General features: G+C 34.2%; 1 protein-coding gene across 3 annotated transcripts in view; it reads left to right on the top strand.

Annotated features, from left to right (window-relative positions):
- Positions 1-21880, top strand: part of CWF19L2 (CWF19 like cell cycle control factor 2) — a 112767-nt gene that overhangs the window by 69011 nt on the left and 21876 nt on the right. For all 3 annotated transcript variants that reach the window (XM_032285700.1, XM_032285699.1, XM_032285698.1), the window contains exon 13: positions 17498-17710. In XM_032285700.1, the coding sequence (XP_032141591.1) occupies positions 17498-17710 (213 nt within the window). The remainder of the gene's footprint in view (positions 1-17497; positions 17711-21880) is intronic.

Consider the following 21880-nt stretch of genomic DNA (forward strand, 5'->3'; position numbering starts at 1 on the left):
GACACTAAGATAGTGACACATTTGCTTTTTAATGGTTCAGGATACACAAACTTTGTTGCATGTACTATTTAAAATGTATAAAATTACCTTCAGGCTATATGTATTAGGTATCTATGAATCATAAATGAATTTCAAGTTTAGACTTAGGTCCCATCCCCAAGATGGAATGTATATGTAAACATTTAAAAATCCAAACAATTTAAAATCTGAAACACTTCTGGTTCCAAGCATTTTAGTTAAGTGTTATTCAATCTGTACTGTTCTTTCTTAGTAGTTCCTCTGAAAATGGACCTTAGGCCTTGGGAATAGTCAGGATTAGTTGATATAAATTTATAAAACAATACTCTGCTTATTTATTTAGTCCACACATGTTAATTGAACTCATTCAATGCATGAGGTTTACTGGGGACACACTGGCACATGACGAATAAATGATCATTGAGTTTATGGCACTTATGAGGCTAGTGGGGAAAAGGACGCACTAAATAATAACTATGAAAATAGTTCAGTCAATTTGGATATACAAAGTACTGTGACAGACAAGTGAAAAGTCTTTTGGAAGTAATAGCTGGGTGTCCTAATTAAACTGGGGACACAGGAAAGGTTTCATGTTGGACAGAAGTCTGATCCTGCCTGTGCTTAGTATTTAGGTCTGCCCTACTGCCTTTTGCTGTTGATGTGTATTTCACTTTTTAATTAGTACCTTATATTTGTTTACTTAATTTTTACTGCCCATTTTTTCCTTGCAGTTCCGAAATTCAGGTTATATTTATGTTCTTTCCAGTTGTATTTTACTATTAAATCTTTAGTAGCATTTCTTTCTTATAACTAAATCAAGAAAGAGATTTCATGACAATTATGAACTTAATTGCGTTTGTATAGGGGAATTATTCTTGTTTTTTTATCCTTTCTATATTTTTCAGTGTTTTTGAATATGTACTACATAATTAATGAAAAGGGGGGAATAAGAAATATTCTGAAAAAGATGTGTAGGGAAAAACTCTCTTTTAAACTGTGTTTTTCCTCTACTCTTACATCACAGTCTTCAGGACAGAAGCCTTCTGTGAACAAATGTGTGGGTTTTTTTTCTCCACTCACCAAGCCTTGGACACCAGCAAGATGTCCTCCAATTCAGTTCTGACACTTGTCTACCTGGAGATAGTGTCTGATTCCACAGGTTGGGGGCTCAGTTCCCAAGCCTGTCCCTCAGATGCCCAGGCTGGTACCAGTCACAAGTCCAGCCTTCCTGAACTTCTGACCAACCAGCTTCAAGTTGGGATTCACATGACCCCCTCATCAGGTTTGATTAATTTTCTGGAACAGCTCACAGAATTCAGGGAAACACTTAAATTACCTTTAATGGTTTATTGTAAAGGTTATCACAAAAGATATAGGTGAAGAGACGTGTAGGGTGAGGTATGGGGGAATGGGTGCAGAACTTCTTTGCCATCCCTGGGACTGCCACCCTCCAGGAACCTCCATGTATTCAGATATCCAGAGACACTAAATCCAGGCCTCTTGGGTTTTTATGACGGCTTGGTGACTTCAGTATTCCTTCCCTCAGTGCATAAGGTGTGACTCTCTCTGGGGATGGTCTTAAGACCCACAATAGAAAAGGAGATTAGAGTCCTGCCTTGGGGCGTGTGAAAGGAGGGCAGGAGAAAGACTCTTTCCTGAGGCCTGCCTCTGAGATATAAGATACCCAACATTATAATACAGTACTGTAACAATAGCTAGGGGAGTTATGAATCAGGAACTGTGGATGAAAACCAATGCATATCATAATACCACAGAAGTATATGTTAGTCTAATTTTCTTACCATAGATATGCCAGGATCTTCACTATGTTGTTCTAGAACATAATAGGTATATAGTAACTTGTTTTTGATAAATAAATTTCTTCCTTTGAAATCATAGAATGAAAGAATTTTAGATTTGGAAATGGACCTTACTAATCTTGTTTAACCTTTCACATTTTACAGCTGAGGAAAGTGAGACTTTCAGAGAATTAAATGACTTATGCTAGGCTAAGTAACTGTCCTAGTCTCCATAGCTAACGAGTTGCAAAAGCCAGCACCAGAAGCTTCAGCTTTACTTTTCAGTCCACAATAAGCAGTACTGTCATTCAAATGACTCATGTTAATGGATAGTTGTTGACTGTTGCCTAAATTTAATTGCCTTTGTTCAAGTTCCATGTATCATTTATTGATATTTGGGAATAACAAGCTGTGTATGCTTTGCTTTTTCTTAAAATATATTCTGTTGACTCCAACATTCTTTAAATATAAATTCTTCCATTTAAAATTTCAGAACGTCAGTGTTACCTTGGCAACTTAAACCAGGCACATCTTCAAGAGATCTATATACATCTTTCCTCATTAATTTTGTTAGTACTATGGGCAGTAATTTTATCCTTTTTGTACTGATAGAGCATTAAACATGGGCTGGAGGGGACGAAAAGTGAAAGGTACAAGAGAGGAATGATAATGGAGAGAAAAAAAGACTCTTAATTAGGATTTTATCTTAAATTATAAGCAAACAAGATGATTTTATTAAGTAATAAAATGTTTGTATTTTTACTGATTTTTTTTTCTATGTTTGTATCACTTAAGCCTTAATATGTTTTCCCCTGGAAGTAATCTTTAAAATACATATGACATGTTTCTCTAATAATATATAGTTGAAATCATCTACTTTTTTTATTCTCAATAAATTATAATATTAATATCAAATTTCAAGAGATTAACAACCTGATCAGTTGTGGTCAGGTCCTAGTTCTTGACCCTGGTAAGAGTTTATGAAGTCTTTGGACACTCTCAGATTTTAATCAAAGTTTAAATTGTTGACAGTTGAGCCTAGTGGTTTAATAGCTTCACTATCCATAGAGTCCAAAATGGTATGAAGTTTATATTTAATCAACAAATTCATCTATTTCCAATAAATTTAAGAGCTTGGAGCTTAAAGGATAGTTTCACAGTTCTGATTAAAATTTGATGTAACAAACATTGACATAAAACTTGAAATGGTTTTGTAAGAATTAGACTGCCGTCTATTTTTCATTGTTGTTCATTCCCATAGATATTAATAGATACATGGTGAAATTATCTTTGGAAGGGGCCAATCCCAGAGTGTAAAATCATGTATATGTTCCTGTGATATCCCCTAAAGGAAATTTGAAAGTCAGATGTCATAAAATAATAAATATGATATTTTGCCTTTTTATGGAACTGAATAAGATAAATATTGACTTAGTTTTTTCATTTTCCAAAAGACGTAAGCTTGAATCCAGTTCAGGCTGTTGAACAAAATAATTTTTGTTTTTCTGAACCTGACCTAGGGGTGAGGGGAGTGGAAAGAAGGTGGGATCACCAGAAGAATTTATTTAATGTTTTTTAGTTCAGGTTCTGGTTTTTTTTTTTTTTTTTTAATGCCAAAATATACATAACATAAAATCTACCATTTTAATTATTTATAGTATACAATTCAGTGGCATTAATACACTGACAATATTTTGCAACCATCACCACTATCCATATCCAGAACATTTTTTTATTATCTCAAACAGAAGCTTTATATCCATTAAACAGTAGCTCTCCTTCCCCCTGTCCTGTTCACTGCCTTATACCCCAAGCCCCTGGTCACCTATTTCTATTTCTGTGAATTTGCCTGTTCTGGGTAATTAATAGTAAGTAGAATAATATAATACTTGTCCTTTTGTACCTGATTTATTTCACTTAATGTTTTCAAGTTTTCCATGTATTTAGCATTTTTAAGAATTTCATTGCTTTTTAGGGCTGAATAATTCTATTGTATATATATAACATATTTAAAAACTCCATTCATTTGTTCATGGACACGTGGGTTGCTTCCATCTTTCAGCTGTGTGAATAATGCTCTGGTGTCTCTGTTTTCAGTTTGTTTGGGTATATATTAATATCTAGACATGGAATTGCTAGATCATATGTAACTGTATGTTTGGTTTTTTGAGGAACCACCAAATTATTTCCAACAGTTTGAACAATTTTACACTCCCACTAGCGGTGCACAAAAGTTCCAACAGCGTCTTGACATTCTTGCCAACACTTATTTTTTTATTTCGTTTTTTATAAAAGTGACTCTGGGTGTGAAGTATTATCAGTTGTGATCGGGTCCCAATTCTTGACCCTGGTAAGATTTTATGAAGTCTTTGGACACTCTCAGATTTTAATCAAAGTTTAAATTGTTGACAGTTGAGCATATTGGTTCAATAGCTTCACTGCCCATAGAGTCCAAAATGACATGAAGTTTATATTTAATCAACAAATTCATCTATTTCCAATGGGTTTCCAATCCAGTCGATTTCAGGACTTGCTTTGAGCTTGAAGGATAGTTTCACAGTTTTGATTAAAATTTCGATTCAATAAACACTGACATAAAACTTGAAATGGTTTTGTAAGAATTTGACTGCAGTCTGTTTTTCATTGTTGTTAATCCTTGTGTAATAATGAAGTACTAATTAAATAGATTCATTACAAACCATTTTTTTCCACATAGTGACACTAAAGAAGCCTCTAGTTTTCATAGAATTTTTATTCAAGGATCTGAGTGTCTGATTCTTAATAAAATGACAGTTAATTTGTAGCAATTCAGGTTTTTCTTTACACAGACATCAAACTGGGAAAATAAATTAGCTTTCATGGTTAGAAGACTTAAATATATTTGTATGTTTAAAATTTAGGTTATGAATTTACTTGTGGTAACTACTTCTGTTACCAGGCTTGAATTTGGAAACTGACTGAACAGGATATCAGTAATAAATCAGTTTAACACCCTAACTCATGTGGATGATTGTTGTCATTAATGGATACAAAAGCACTTTTCATGTGCAGTTATCAGAATCAGAATCCCTCTGTAACATGGCTTCATAACCTTGGTACTATTGATATTTTGGGCTGGCTAAGTCTTTGTTGTGGAAGGACTGTCTGTGAACTGTAGAAGGTTTAGTAGCATCTCTGGCCTCTAGCCAGTAAATACCAGTAGCAACCCCTCTCACCCTAAGTTGTAACAGCCAAAAATGTCTCCAGACATTGCCAGGTGTCCCAAATAACAGGCAGGAGGCAAAATTGCCTTATTTGTGAACATAGTCTTGTGAGAATCTGCGAGAAAATAGTAATAACTACAAGTTTTTGAGTACTTGCTAGGTGCCAGACCATTTACATACTATAATACTTATAATTATCTCTTAGCAGTGGTATTATAACCCCATTTAATAGAAACTGATGCTCAGAGATATTCAGTAGCTTGCCCATGATCACATATCTCTTTAAGAATCTTTGTTTTCAGTATTTCCAATATCATTGTGTAGTACTACTATCTAACTCAGATTAGAAAGGTTCTAGTCATCAGATGAGGGAGAATGATTTCTCCCTTGTTCTCCACATCCAATCTGTCACCAATCTTGTCAGCCTCCTTCTCTTTGTTCCTGTTGCCACACTGTCCTTGCAATTATTGTTTCTTATCTGGTCTAGGAAATAGCCTTCTAACTAGTTTTCTAGCACTCCTTCTTAACTTCCACTTCTTTCTTAACTCTATCTCCCTGAAACCAGAATAATTTTTTGTTCAAAATGTGCATATTCTCCTTTAGTCCCTAGGTTAAAACATTTTGAATGTACTCTATTGCTGTTAAGCTAACCACCACATTTTTTAATGTGGCCTAACAAGACCTCGAATGGCCTGGCCACTACCTCTTTAGCCTCGTCTTGAATCATACCCTTTTGTTTTGCTTCTTCTGCTCCCTCCATGGTGACTTGCATTCAGTTTGTCAAATGAATATACTTTCTCCTTCCACAGATTGCATATACTGTTTCTGCTATTTTTTTGTTTTGCCATCTTTTATCCCCTTTTATCTAGTTGATTAAACAGAAGATTCATACAAATCTCATCTTTATAGTAACTCTTTCAGGGAAGAGTTATTTAGTCCCTCTGTTAGCATCTCAAATTGCCATCACAGCCCTAACTTGACAGTTCTTTGAGTAATCCTTTATGTAGTGTTTTTCCCCCTGTTCTGTAAGGTTCATGCCATTGGCTCACCAATATATCCTATCTAGTATAGTCATTAACACATAATAGCAGTCAATAAATATTTGTTTTCTGGAATCTCATATTTGAGACTTGAAGTCAGTTGCATGGAATTCCAGAAACCTTGTTTTCACTATTATGCAACATTGCTTAGAAAATTTAGATATAGTCTGTTGTTCCCACTGATGCCTGTGGTTTTGATTTTGCAACAATAATATTTAAAAAACAAGCACAAAAAAAGGATGATGAATAAAATGATGTCTTGGCTGTGGGATGGGGGTACCATCTTTCGTCTCTTATTTTTGTTGTCCTTTTTTGTCAGCCTTCTCCACTTTTTAAAAATTTCAAAGTGGTGACAACACTGAGCTGTAGAGAAATCGTCATTTTCAGGTTTTATCATCTAGAACTGTGGTCCCAGGGACAATCAGATCCTGGGGTAGGTTTCCTGGAACGTGTGATTAATTTTTAGTGCACAGAATCAAGAATTGAATATAGACGTTTTAAAATTTCAAAAATAGTGATATTCTTTCAGTATATTTTATATTGTATTAGTGTATAACTAGAAGCTCAGATGCTTAACAAATGGCATGAGTATATTACTAGCATGCCTAAATAAAAGTAGCAACATTTTAATAGCCCCTTTAAAAAAATCAGTCTGTAATTCATGTCTTACTTTAAATATTGAATATATAAAATTACACATAAGCCAATGTCATGTTGGAGAATAGTCTTGAGTCCTGCTTCTAATTCCTATCATTATCTCTTTTCTAACAAGGAATTCAGGCAGGAAGTAGAATTTTTATACATCTTGGCATAATATGCATGACCCAATAATAACATTAAAGATAGAAAATAGAAATCTTAAAATCATGAAATACCAATTTTCTCAAAAAAGAATAGTTTTTGTTAAATAGTTTTCTTAAAGTTATTGAATTATACAGAGTAAAATGAAGAAAAGTACTTATGTCTCTCAGTTTAATGTTAAATTATCTATATTACAAGACAAGGATGACAGGAATTACTTATAATGCTCCCAGTTCTTTTGGACATACACATATTCCAATGAAAAACATTGCCACCTGTTTGTCAAAGCTAACATTAAAGTTTGTTTTTATTTACTTAGATGGTAAGAGAGTAGTATAGAATTAAAAACCATCCTAGATTTTGGTTGCTGACAAGTCAGATCTCATGCTATTTATGTATGGCATCTGAAATATCCACTTCCATTTTCAGGGTTTAAGAAGAGGTTTTCTTAATTCTGTGACTCAACCTCAGTGATTTATTCTCTTTTTCCAACACCATGCTGATTTTTTTTTCCTTCAGTAAACAATCTCTTAGGAAAGGATGACTCATTCTTGTGCATAAACTTATCTCTCTAATATGTTAGTTTTAATTCTCAAATGTTTTGTGAGGGACAGTGAAGGCAAGTGAGAAATCAACTTAAGGGACTCAAGGAAATGAAAGAATTTGATTCTCATGTCATGATAACTCACAAGATTTTTATGTGATTTAATGAAATTCCATTGGTGTGTCTTGTCTTACTCCCTTCCCCTCTTTCTTAAACAGGCTTGGTTAGTTAGCATGATTAATTGAGTGTATCTATTTAGCTGCTAACTTTTTAGCATTGCAGTGGTGCCTGATTTTATAGAAGAACAGCTTTTAGAAATACAGTATGTCACCTGAGAGTTCCTGTAGTAGGATGTATTTTACTTGAGATTTTCCCTGAACTTAGTAGTTATTTAATCATTAGTAGGCTGAGTATCAAAGGACTGTTGACTTTGTTGGATGCTTATTTGGCACTTATGTGAATAATTGAAATGTGGGTATATTTCTAACTGTATCAAAAAGGTCATATTACAATTGCACCACTGTACTCCAGCCTGGCTACAGGCTGAGATTCTGTCTCTAAAAAAAAAAAACAAACAACCCTTGAAAGTTAGTTTTAATTATTTGTAAAAGAGCTAGGTAATATTACATTTCAGATAGTATAAATATATAAAGTGAAGAATAACACCACAGTTTTAATTATGTTGTCTTAATACATCATTATTTGCTCTTCTGTGTCTTTATCAAGTTGGCAGTTGGCTCTAGTTCCACTTTGAAAAATAATTTCTTGTTGGAATCATTTTCTTTGGTTGGGTTTTAAATCTTAAATTAATTTTGAAAATATATAGAATCTATGTCCTTACTTTCCTCCAGTAATAAATTATTGTGAATATTTTGATACCATAATAATGCAATATACAAATGAGAATTGGTAGTAGAAGCTGCAGGATTCAAAAAGTTGCTTCTAGCTAGGATGCCACTGTGGGCCAGAGAATAAGACAAGCATTGTGTATCTTTTTTTCTGTGGTTTGTCATTATGATTTAAAAAATATGGCATTTTGTGTTTCTTCTCTTGGTGCTAGTCAAATGTTTATGGATTGTAGACTAGCTTTTCTATTTTTGCTCCAAATGTAACAACTGTTTATTGATTACCTAGAGAGGGTGCCTCTGAAGCTCTACTTTTATATTATAAATAATTCTAATGTGTTGGTTATCCAGTTTTAGAAAAGAAATATAATAAAAGCACCAAATTATAAGTGAAGAAACAGACTACCACAAGGAGCTTATGACAATAAGAACTGACAACAGACTTTATGGAGAGCACAAATAGTGAAGAGAGAAATGTATAACTAAAAAGCCATGTAACTCTTGCAATATAGTTAGCATAGAACAACTGGCGTTACATTCTGGCCAACCTAAATTCTGATTTGGAGTAGTTGCTGGAAATGGAAGAAAGGCCAATGGTTCAATCCTGGGAGGTTGTGTGTTTCCAGAAATTTATCCGTTATCTCTAGGTTTTCCAGTTTGTGAGCATGTAGTTGATCATCATAGTCTCTGATGCTCTTTTGTATTTCTTTGATATCAGTTGTAATGTCTTCTTTTACATTCCTGATTTTGAATGCGCTTCGCATTCTAAAGCACCATTCCTGAATTATGACACATTATTATCACGGTAATTATTGTGTATTATCAGGAAAAGATTAAAGTTTCATTTATTATATTTTAAAAGGCAGGAAAGCTTATAAACACTTCGGGAATATTTCCTTTCAAAATGGCTACAAAAGAAATATTTTTATATTTAAATGGTAAATTCTTAGCTATTTGGAAAATTTTGCTAATTAGAAAAACATAGTCTGCCAGTTTAAAATAACCAAGGTTGTATTCTCAGTATCAATTATAATTTGGCACCTCACTCATTATCAGTTGTCAGTTACTGTTTAATAAAATCATGATATCTTTGTATCATTCTCCTCTATATATGATTTATTCATGAAGTTTAGTAGTTAGTGTGATGGCAAGTGGATGTGTATGCCAGACAAATTTTCAAAATAGAAGAATCTTTCGCATGCTTAAATACTTAAATTCTGATTTGAAAGAGTTGTTGGAAAGGGAAGAAAGGCCAGTAGTTCAGTCTTGGGAGGTTTTACGTTTCCAGGAATTTATCCATTTCCTCTAGTTTTCTACTTTGTGAGCATATAGTTGATTTATAATAGTCTCTGATGCTCTTTTGTATTTCTGTGATATCAGTTGTAATGTCTGCTTTTACGTTTCTGATTCTGTTTATTCGGTTCTTATCTCTTGGGTAGTTTAGCTAGCAGTTTATCAATTTTGTTTATCTTTTCAAAGAGACAACTTTTTATATCATTGATCTGTTGTATTTTTTGGGGGGGATCTCAATTTATTTCTGCCCTGATCTAGCTTTTCTTTTGCTAATTTTGGGTTGATTTCTTCTTGCTTTTCTAGTTCCTTGAGGTGTGACATTAGGTTATTCATTTGTTATTTTTTCTACTTTGTTGATGTAGGCATTTAATGCTACAAAGTTCTCTCTTAGCATTGCTTTTGCTGTATCTCACAGGTTTAGATGTGCTGTATTTGCATTTTCATTTGTTAAAAAAATTCAGTAAAGTTTCAGGATGCAAAATCAATGTACAAAAATCAGTAGCATTTGTATACACCAATAATAGTGTAGCTGAGAATGAAATCAAGAAGGTAATCCCATTTACAAAAAATAATACCTAGGAGTATATTTAACCAAGGAGGTGAAAGATCTCTACAAGGAAAACTATAAAGCACCTGTGAAAGAAATTGTAGATGACACAAATAAATGGAAAAACATCCATGCTCATGGATCAGAAGACTTAATAAAACTAAAATTTCCATACTGGCCAGAGTAATCTACAGATTGATTGTAATCTCTATTAACATACCAACATCATTTTTTACAGAATTAGAATAAACAATCTTAAAATTCATATGAAGCCAAAAAAGAGCCTTAATAGCCAAAGCAATCCTAAGCAAAAACAAACAAAAAAACCCAGAGCTACAGGCATCGCATTATCTGACTTCAAATTATACTGCAAAGGCTATAGTAATCAAAACAGCATGGTACTGACATAAAAAATAGACATACAGATCAATAGGACAGAATAGAAAATACATAAATATAGCTACATATTTAGAATCAACTGGCCTTTGACAGAGTTGACCAGAACATACACCAGGGTAAGGATACCCTTTTCAGTAAATGGTGCTGGGAAAATTGGTTTGCCCTCTGCAGAAATATGGAACTGGGCCCATATCTCTCTACATAAACAAAAATCAACTTAAGATGGATTACAGACTTAAATGTAAGACTTGAAACTATAAAAATCCTAGAAGAAAACCTAGGAAAAACTCTTCTGGACATTGATCTAGACAAATAATTCATTACTAAGACCTCAAAAACATGAGCATTAAAAACAAAGACAAATGGGAGTTAATTAAACTAAAAGCTGCTATGCAGCAAAAGATACAATAAACAGAGTGAACAGACAACCTCCACAGTGGGAGAAAAGATTTGCAAAATATGCATTTGTCAAGGGTCTAATATCCAATAATATACAAGGAACTCAGTTCAGCAACAACAAGTAGTCTCACTAAAAAGTGGGTAAAGGATATGAATAAATATCTTTCTAAAGAGGTTGTGTGAATGGCCAACAGGTAAATGAAAAAATGTTCAACATCGCTAATCATCTGAAAAATGGACATTAAAACCACAAGGAGATATTATCGTTCAGAATGGCTATTATTAAAAATTTTTTAAAAACCAGATGCTTGTGAGGATGTGGAGATAAGGGACCTCTTATGCACTGCCGGGGAGAATGTAAAAATTGGTACAACCTCTGTGGAAAACGGTATGGAGATTTCTCAAAGAACTAAAAGTAGAACTACCATTTGATTCGGCAATCCCATTACTAGGTATCTACTCAACGGGAAAGAAATCATTATATAAAAAATTACTTGCACTTGTATGTCTATTGCAGCAGTGTTCACAAGAGTGAAGATAATGGAATCAACCTGTGTCTATCAGTAGATGACTGGATAAAGAAAATGTGGTATATACACAGTGGAATGCTATTCAGCCATAAGAAAGAATGAAATCATGTTTTTTTGTTGCAACATGAATGAATCTGGAAGCCATTCTCTCAAGTGAAACAAGTCAGGCCCAGAAAGACAAATTATCAGATGTTCTCACTTTTGAGAGCTAAATAATCTTATATACACATGGATGTAGAGTATGGAATAATAGAAAATAGAGACTCAGAAGAGTGAGAGGGTGGGAAGAGGGCAGATGATGAGAAAATTATTTAATGGGTGCAATGTACGGTGTTTGAGTGATGGATACTCTAAATGCCCTGACTTCATTACTATACAATCTATGCATGCAACAGGAGAATACTAAGAGGCGTACTCAAGGATCTCCTACATTCCAGACATATTTCCTCTTAACTCTGTTGTGTAGTCCAATCCAATTTGCCCTTGATAGTTAGGATCAGTTGCTCCAGCCAATACAACGCCTTATCATTCAATGGAGTGAGGAGTCAAAGCAGCCAGGTAGCAATCCCAGCTTCAAGTTCAGTGAGTCAGAGTCATTGTTGTGTCTCATGGAAGTATTTCTCTTTCTATTTTTTAATAGAGATGGGGTTTTGTCATGTTTCCCAGGCTGGTCTTGAATTCCTGGGCTCAAGGAATCTTCCCACCGCCTGCCTTGGCCTCCCAAAGTGCTGGGATTACGGACAAACTGCTGTGCCTGGCCCTGTATTTCTCCTTTTGGGACTAAAACCTCTAGACCAGTAGAATTTAAAGTAACAGGAATGGGAAGCAAAAATTTTGCTAGTTTATCACAAAGGGTAATAGTCGCTCCTATTTTTCCCTAAGATTCCCAGACCTGTGGATCCTAATTTTGGATCATCATTGTTTGGATGCTGAATTAGAGCATATACTATGTCCTGGAAGACATAGTCCAGCTCTACAAAGAATGCACACCTAGCTGGTACTTGTAATTACATCTTCAAAAGGACAGTTCACTGTTCTGTGCAGCCAACTACTTCAGAATCATGGGGGTTTGGGCAGAAGCATGGCATGCCAGGAAAGCAAAGCCGTATCCAAAGTAAGTATCTATTCCAGTAAAAAGAAAGCACTATTTCCATCCATGATGGAAGCGGTCTGTTGTATTCACCTTGATGGCCAGGTGGCTGCCTTATCCCTCTAGGGAGATTTATCATATCAGGGGCTCATTATTGGTCTCTGTTGTTGGCAGACTGGGTGTTCATCAGTGGTTGTAGCCCAGTTGGCTTTACACATGAGCCCATGGTGAGCTCATGTGTAACTTTTATCGATGCATGGCTGTTCACAAGCTTTGAGACAATGGTAGGCGTAGCTAGTGGCATAAATACTGTCATGTGGGACATGAGTATCCTTGCACTCTGTTTGCATACCTTTTCCCCAGACCACCTTGTCCTCAGTTCTCTAATTGTGTTTTAAGTCCCTGACCATCCAGCCAAACATGATTTTGAGGAGTCCTCAAGACCACCTTTACTTCTGACACCAACTACAATTACATAGGTTCCTAAGGCCATTCTTGAATTTAATATTTTGCTGGACAAACTCACAGAATTGACTAAAAGCGGTTACTCATGGTTAAAGTTGATGACAGTGAAAAAATACAGATTAAAATTAGCTAACCCTCTCAATTCTTCTTTCTTAAGCCCTAAGCAGCTGCTAATCTATTTTGTCTGTAGATTTCCCTGTTTTTGACATTTCATAGAAATGGAATCATAGAAGAGTGTTTTTTTTAAATGACTGACTTCTTTTATTTAGCATAATGTTTTTATAGATCATCCATGTTGTAACAAGTATCAGTACTTCATTCTTTTTATGGCCAAATAATACTGCCTTGTGTGCACCACATTTTGTTTATCCATTCATCATTTGATGGCTATTTAGATTGTTTCTACATTTTGGCTATTATGAATAATGCTGCTATAATGAGTCATGTACAGGTTTTTGTGTGGGCATATATTTTCATTTTCCTTGGGTATATATACCTAGTAGTGGAGTTTCTTCATCATGTGGTGACCCAAGCTCGTCTAACCTATGGCTCATGGGCCACATGTGGCCCAGGACGGCTTCGAATGCAGCCCAATGCAAATTTGTAAATTTTCTTAAAATATTATGAGATTTTTGCAATTTTTTAAAAAATTAGCTTATCAGGTATGGGTAGTGTTAGTATATTTCATGTATGGCCCAAGTTGGTTCTTCTTTCATTGTGGCCCAGGGAAGCCAAAAGATTGGATACCCCTGTAAGCCATATGTTTCCTATTTTATTAATCTATGTTGAATTGTTTGAGGAACTACCAGACCGTTTTCCAAAGCAGCTACACCATCTTACATTCCCATCAACAGTGTATGAGAGTTCTAATTTTACCACATGCTTGACAACACTTGTTATGAGTCTAGCCATCTTAGTGAGTATGAAATGGCTAAGTTACTGTTGTTCAGTTTGTGTTTCTGGTGTACCAGAAAACACAAAAGGATTCTGTCTAAATGATGAAGAGGCTTATTTTCATGCCCCACTCTTCTTTGTTTATCTCCTTTCATCCAGCAATTTTGTTCGCTTTTTCCATCTAATGTTTAGTACATTCTCCACTATCTTTTACCAGTCTGTCTGTTAAAAAATGTTGATGGTTAACTGTCACTTAATGAGAATATGGTAGGCTGGAGGTCATAGAAGAGGTATACATGATTGATAAGTTAAAAATATTTTGTATCAAAGCCCAAAGAAAAGATAATGAGTAAAAATGCAAATCGAGGCTGTAGGAGGAGGGAATTAATTGTTCTTGGATCAGTGGGGACCATATTTCCCTTGTGTTGAAGCATCAGTCAGACTTAATTGGCAAGACTGTATCATTTTCAGTACAAACAGTAAATCAGAGAGGTTCGATGACATCCATGAAAACTAGATTTAAGAGTAGAAATGTCATCTTCCATGTATAAAACATTTGATTTGAATTGGATGTTCTGTCTGATCATTTATGATCTTTTCAAAAACACAATGGGTTATATCATATGAAGGCCCAGTTATGTATGTATAAATGTATATTGTGGTCCTGTTAATATATTTTGGATGAGATAAATACCTACTAGATATCTGTGTTCCCATTGATAAGTACCTTAACTTGATTTGGTATGTTTATTCTAGTTGAGATAAGTTTTCTTCTAGTTCTTTATTCTGCTTCATAGACTATATTCACAATATAACCTTTCTGTGTTTCAAACATTGATTTCTTAAGGGAGAAAGCCTCACTTATATGCGAGACACTCTGCCATTTTGTAGTCAAACAAACCCATTTTGATTCCTGGTTGTGTCCTTTAATAGATGTGTGATTTTGATTAAGTTACGTAGTTTCTCTTAGCCTCAATTTTTGATCTGTCAAATGCGAATATAAATTTCTGTGTTGCAGAAATATTTGGATTAGAGAATACTTAAATTTTATATTAATATCTAGCATGTAGTTGGACGCTTATTCATGAAAATGATTAGTCCACCAGTTCTGATGCTTTTTTAGAATGCAATGAATTATGGTTTAGATGAGGATATAAAGTTAAAACAATTATTTGTAAGGCAATACAGTTTACATAAATAGACAAACCTGGAAAACTCAAGAAGTATGCAAGAGTTAATATGGAGACAATGTGGAAGAAAAAAATAAATTGCTAGTAGAAGCAGGGAATTCAGTGTGCCCTAAGAAATACCTTGGTAATAATCCTTTTACCTATCAGTGATGGCGTTAAAGAAATTTTCTTCTATTTACTTTGGATTTTATTTTTTGTTCTTTTTCTAGTTTCTTAAGGTGGCAGTTGGCATCATTGATTTGATAACTTTCTTGTCTTTTAATACAGATGTTTAATGCTATAATTTTCCCTCTAAATTCTGTTTTAGCAGCATTGCACAAATTCTTGTATGTCGTATTTTTGTCTTTTGCTGTTTAAATTCATTTCTAATTGCCTTTTTAATTTTTTGTTGTTTCATGGGTGATTTAGAAGTACACTATTTAGTTTCCAAGTATGTGGCAGTTTTCCAAAGATAGTTCTGTTACAGATTTTTAATTTAATTCCATTGTGTTCAGAGAACATACCTTAAGTTACTAGAGTCTTTTTAAATTTATTGAGACTTGTGTTATGACCCAGAACGTCATCTATCTTGGTTGATGTTCCATGTACAGTTGAGAATAATGTATATTTTGCTGCTGTTGGGTAGAATTTCTATTAATGTCAATTAAGTCAAGTTGGTTGAGAGTGTATTCAAGTCTGCGTAGCTATTGCTTTTCTGTTTGTGCTACCAATTACAGAGAGTGGAGTATTTAAAATCTGATTACAGTTATGATTTATCTATTTCTCTGGCAGTTCTATCAGGTTTTATGTTATATATTTTGAATCTCTGTTATTAGCTACGTAAACTTGAGGATTGTTATGTTCTCTTAAAATTTTTCTTTTCAACTTATGTAATCTACAGAATGTTATGTCCTCTTGATGTTATAACTCCTTTATCAGGTGACCCTTTATCATTCATAATACTGTATGCTATGAAATCTACTTTGTCTGACATGAATAGAATTGCTGTGTCTTCAAATTGTTTAAAATGCCTGCTAACATCCGAGCATCTTGCTATTGCTTTATATTTGATGATAAAATGTAGTTTTGTTTTGTTTTTAATACTTTGTACTTTATTAATACTTCCATTACACTAAGTAATTTACATTACATTTAGTACTTTAATACTTCTATTACACTTAGTAGAATGTAGTATAATGGGGAAAAAAAAGCCAATTTAATGAGTATGATACAGTGTAGTCATCCTGAGACTGACAGCATTGTAAGTACGCATTGGAAGGGCCTGCAAGATGAAGTTTCTTTGATGGAAGTGACAGCTAAATCTTACCCTAAGATTGAAAAAAGAGTACAATTAAACATCAAGGGTTGACCCAGGAAGAAATACTACAACTGATGAGACAGCCTGTCAGGAAATGAGGATGCCAAGGACAGAGTAACTGTGCAGTCCTGTGCCAATACAGCAGGTATACATAAGTGTAAATGTGCTGTAATTCCTCATGGGTGGCTGACATAATGAAATCTTTGCTTTCTGATATAGATGAACTGTGTTTCATGCATAAAATTATTAAAAATATATACAATTACCTTAGGGCTATGCATTTAAGGTATATAGGAAACATAAGTGAACTTCATTTTAGTCTTTTGTCCCATCCCTGTAATATCTTATTATGTATATGCAAATATTCCAAAATCAGAAAAAATTTGAAATCTAAAACTCTTCTGATCCCAAGCATTTTGAATAAGGGACACTCAGGCAGTGTTGTTATAACCATTGTAAATGAGGAAATAAGGCATAGAGAGAGCACAGAGAAATTAAGTAATATGTTCAAAGTTGTATATACAGGAGAGAGAACTTCACCATGGTCATTTTGACTGTAGAATCTAAGCTTTAAACCATTATGACTTTCTATACGTATGATTTTGTTGGCTTTCAAGTTCAAGAGTTTGAAATTAATTCTGTACACAGTATAGAACTCTGAGGATTATAAGGAGGTACATAAAATAAGAAAATAAAATTTGTGTTTTTGTATTTTGAAGGCATCAATCTGTCTGTAGTTCATGTTAGGGGATGTATGGAGAAGGTACCTGGAGATGTGGTTAAAAAAAAAGTTTCATGTAATATATAGTGTTTATGTGAATTTTTAAAGTTACAGTTTCTTAACCTCTCTGTGATTCAGTTTGCCCATCTATTAGTTGAAAATGATAGTGATCCTACCTCATAGGAGTATAAAACATGAACAAATCATATAGAATTGTATATAGTAAATATTTAGTCAACTTTAGCTGTGATTATGATGATAATTGACTCTAGAAGATCAAGTTTAAATAGTAATCTTTTTTTTTTCTTTTAAATGTGTGAGTTTTATCATAGAAGTTACAGATATGGATTTAGGATACCACAGTACAATGAAATCTTAATCACTACCTTCTACTCTTCATTACTGTTATTTTGGTTTTTCAGCTTATGGGAAAAACAGATGGAGACTATTATACCCTGGATGACATGTTTGCCTCCAAAGCAGCTGAGAGAGAACGTCTTGGTGAAGAGGAAGAGAACCAGTGGAAAAAAGCTATTGCTGAGCATCGGAGTCTTGCTGCACAAATGGAAAAATGTCTGTATTGTTTTGACAGCTCTCAATTTCCCAAGCATCTTATTGTTGCAATAGGTGTTAAGGTAAGAAGTATTTATTAACCTTTACTTACATTCTCATAGAGCTTTGTTGTTTCTTCATAGAATAACTTGAAGAAGTTATTTTCTTTGTTTTACCTGTTTATTGGGTCTTTCCCTTAATAGTTTTTAAGCTCTGTGAAGATAGCGATAACTCTTGCTCTCCATTGTATACCAAGCATCTAGCCCTGATTGTAGTACATAATAATACTAATTGATTTCAATAAATACTTACTGATGTAATTCTTATATTAAGTAAGTAATTATACAGAACAGTACCTAATATATGCCATACCCTAATTAGTCACTGGGGAAAAGTCAAGAATCAGATAGACTTTTGGACCTTATGCCTAGTGCAATAGGCAGTAAATAAAGTTATAATTGCCCTGATTTGAAAGAATTAATTGTCATAAAGCAAGTAAAGTGAAGAAATGGGGGAAAATGATGGGGGTATTTTTTTCACACGGTAGTCTGGAAGGCTTCTGTAAGGATCTTTAGTAAAGACATATAAAATGGGAAGGACAAGTAATATGAAGATAGGAATGAATAATGTTTCAGGAAGGACCATCAGTAAAAAGCCCTGAGGAGGAAATGAGCTTAGCATTGATGAAGCAGAAAGAAGGCAGGAGTGGAGTCAGTGAGAAAAAGTGGAAGAAGTTGAATGAATGCTGGTTTCAGGAACTTATGGTTTGGGAAACATCCATATACATATTTATGTTGTTTATTGTATACATACATGTATGTACACATATCCGTGATCTTTAATATCTTTAGGTTGTTGAAGTAGTTAATTCATCAGTGTCAATTTTGGCTTCTTTTATTTTTTTATCCTTCTTTTTCTTCTCTTTTCCTTCATGCTTAACAAAAAGATAAATGTCAAGATCCCATTCAAAAATAATTTGTAAAAATTCATCTTAACTAATTATATTTATTTTTCTCAGTTTCTTTCTCAACTTTTATGTAGACAGTTATAACTTAAATAAGAGTTGTGTTCATTCTTTGATATTTTTACATGATTCTAGTCATTGCTTTTAATTTGATTTAGAAAAAGAAACAAAAACTCTTTGGTAATTAGTTCACTTATCAGGTATTCATTCACTTATCAGCCTGTTTGTCAGGCTCTAGTCCTAGGTACTAGAAATATAAATATGCCTAAAACCTCAAGTTGCTTACAGCTTTATGGGAAGCAGACAAACATAAACAGATAAATTTTAATGCAGTGATATATATGCAAAAGTGTTATGGAGACACAAAGAAGGAATATTTAAGTTACTATGGAGCATCAAGGAAGGCTTTCTGGAAGAAGTATGTCTTGTGCTTCATTTTAATGGTGGAATAGGATAAATTTCAGTATATGGGAAATACAGGACAACATGAGCAAAGACACTGAGGTATACACAACATGGTTCATTCTGGGAATACCAGCTGTCTGAAATGGGTGCTGCCCTTACTCTCAGATCTTAGGAGAGTAAAGACTTTATACATTAGACCTGAGAATTATCTAGTCTTCCATTCATCCCTTTAAAGGGGGGAAGTGGAGATATACTAGTATTCATACATAAACAAAACACCAAAATTTAGTGGCTTAAGACATTTAAATCATTCTGTTTTATATGTTCTCTCATCTTCCAGTAGGCTAGCATAGACTTCACATGGGAGCTAGGCTTGTTCCAAGAGAATTAGCAGAAGTGCACAAGGCCTCTTGAGGCAGAGACTTGGAACTGACCACCATCACTTCTACCATATTCTTTTGGCTCTCATGAATCATAAGGCCTGTTTGCAACTCCACCTCTTGATGGAAGGAGCTACAGAGTAACATTGTGAAGGGTTTGGGTATATGGAATAGTGAATAACTGGATGCATTTGTGCAGTCTGCTACAGAAGACTTTCAGAATTTTTGCTTGCACTCTCTTAAAAAGCTGTAATAGAGATATCTTTGCTTGAGATGTTCTGTTCATTTCATGACTGCTGTTTATAGACTACTAGCAAATTTACATTTTAACCCAAATATCTCCTAGAATTCTAGGTTTATATATCCAACCTAATTTCCACTTAGATACCTAATAAACATCTCAAACTTAGGTAAAGGTCTAATACTTGTCTCCACATTTATTTATCTTAAGCTAATATTAACCCTTCTGTAGTCTTCCTCTTTTTTAGTCCATTTCTAACTTCTGTTGGCTGTATTTCAAAATATATTCCTGTTCTGACCACATTTCATAATCTTTATTTCTACCACCCTGGCTCAAGTCATTATCATCTATTACTGGACTCCTGTAATAGTTCCTTAATGGGTTTTTCTGCCTTTTTCCTTTGCCCTTTCTCTATACAGCAGGAAGTGATCTTTTTGACTTTAAGTCATCGTTAGTCGGACCTGGCTTTCAGACGAAAGCTGGAATCCTTATCGTTGCCTATGAGGCCTACAGGCCCAATTCTTCCTCTTACCTCACTGTCTGTGAGCCTTCCCCTCATCTTCTCAGCTTAGCCACACTGGCTGTCTGACCATCTGGAGAACGTACCTGGTATGCATCCTCCTCACATGCATTTTCCTTTGTCTGGGGGCTTCTTTCTGTGTATATCCTTCCTTCCTTCACATATCTTCTCAAATGTTACCCTAATAGATAACTTTATAGGGGGGCTTCCTAACATCTCCGTAGACACTGTGTATACCTTTTTCTGCTTTATTTTTTTTAGTACCCCTTATTATCATCTGAAATATTATTCATTTTACTTTACATTTACATTGCTTATTTGTCTTTCTTCTTTCATGCCTTAGTTTGTGCTACTATAAAAAAATACCTTAGACTGGGTTGCTCATCAGTAACACAATTTATTGAAGCCAGTTCTGGAGGCTGGGAAGTCCAAGATCAAAGTGCTAGCAGATTCAGTGTCTGGTGATGTCCCATAGCCTGGTTCACAGACAGCCATCTTATTGCCATGTCCTTACATGGTAGAAGTGACAAGCACATTACCTGAGGCCTCTTTATAAGGGAATCAATCCCATTCAGAGCCCTCATGATCCAATCACCTTCCAAATTCTCCTACCTCCGAATGTTATCACCTTGGGTGTTAAGATTTAACATATGTATTTTGGAGGCACACAGATATTCAATCTGTAGCACTCCATAAGCTCCTTATGGGTTGGGATTTGTGTCCTTGCTCATTGTTGATTCCCTAGCATGTGCAACACTACCTGGCATGTAATAGGCCCTCAATAATTATTGATTATTCAATTGGTAGCTCTGCTGTCTGTCAAATAAAAAAAAAGTATTGCTTTTTTGTGTGTTCTAATTTATTTAGGTATTTTTTATGTGTCTGTTTTTGTTTAGAAAAACTGATTTTGATACCAATTTTAGGTGATTTTTATGTTTATACTGCTTTTAAAAATGAATTTTATTGCAACTTAATTGACCTATCGGTGACACTTGTACCTGACTCTATTTCAGTAATTATGTAGAAAATTCTGAGATGTCTTTAAATGTTTCATTTGCCAAGTCTTATAAGTTGTCTACAGACATTTCCATGGCCCTTAATCTTGATTTCTTTTTCTTTTTTTCATGAACATGGTTGTGATTTTATTGTAATTTTAGGTAGATATCCACTCTACTCCTACTTTGTTACAGTGAAGGTTGAAAAATTTGAGTTATTCTATTAAATAATGTCTGTCATGCAAACTATTTCTAGCTAAAACCCAGCAAAATATAACAGAAATAAGATAAAGCCCTTTGTAATGCTTTTGTTCTCTGTAAACATACTGATTAACCCTTTTTTAAAAGATATACAGTTTGTGTATAATGGAAAAATAGCACCAGTTTTTAGGTTATACATGTATGTAAATAAGCAGAGCGGTAAAGCCATTCTGGGATCATTTCCTCTTCCTCTTAGCTGAGTTAATTCTCTTTTTCTCAGCTAATCAGACAAGGAAGGCCTGATAAGTAGGCATCAGTTAGAATACCATTACTAGGCCTTGGGTCTTTTTATTTTTGTGAAAGTTGTGTTGTTTCAAGGGTTTTCAAAGTATCTAGCTTCTTCAGATTAAGGATAATGTATCATTCATTCTGCTCTTCTTTGCCTAATCTTAATCCTTGTCTGATATATAATGGTGAAAATTGAGATCTATGCTCTAAATTTACAGTTTGTTAAAAGCTATCTTGATGGCTTTAAAAATATTAAATA

The sequence above is a fragment of the Sapajus apella genome, unplaced genomic scaffold (assembly GCF_009761245.1).
Source record: "Sapajus apella isolate SASKATOON/1434 unplaced genomic scaffold, GSC_monkey_1.0 scaffold16, whole genome shotgun sequence".
Classification (NCBI taxonomy): Eukaryota; Metazoa; Chordata; class Mammalia; order Primates; family Cebidae; genus Sapajus; species Sapajus apella.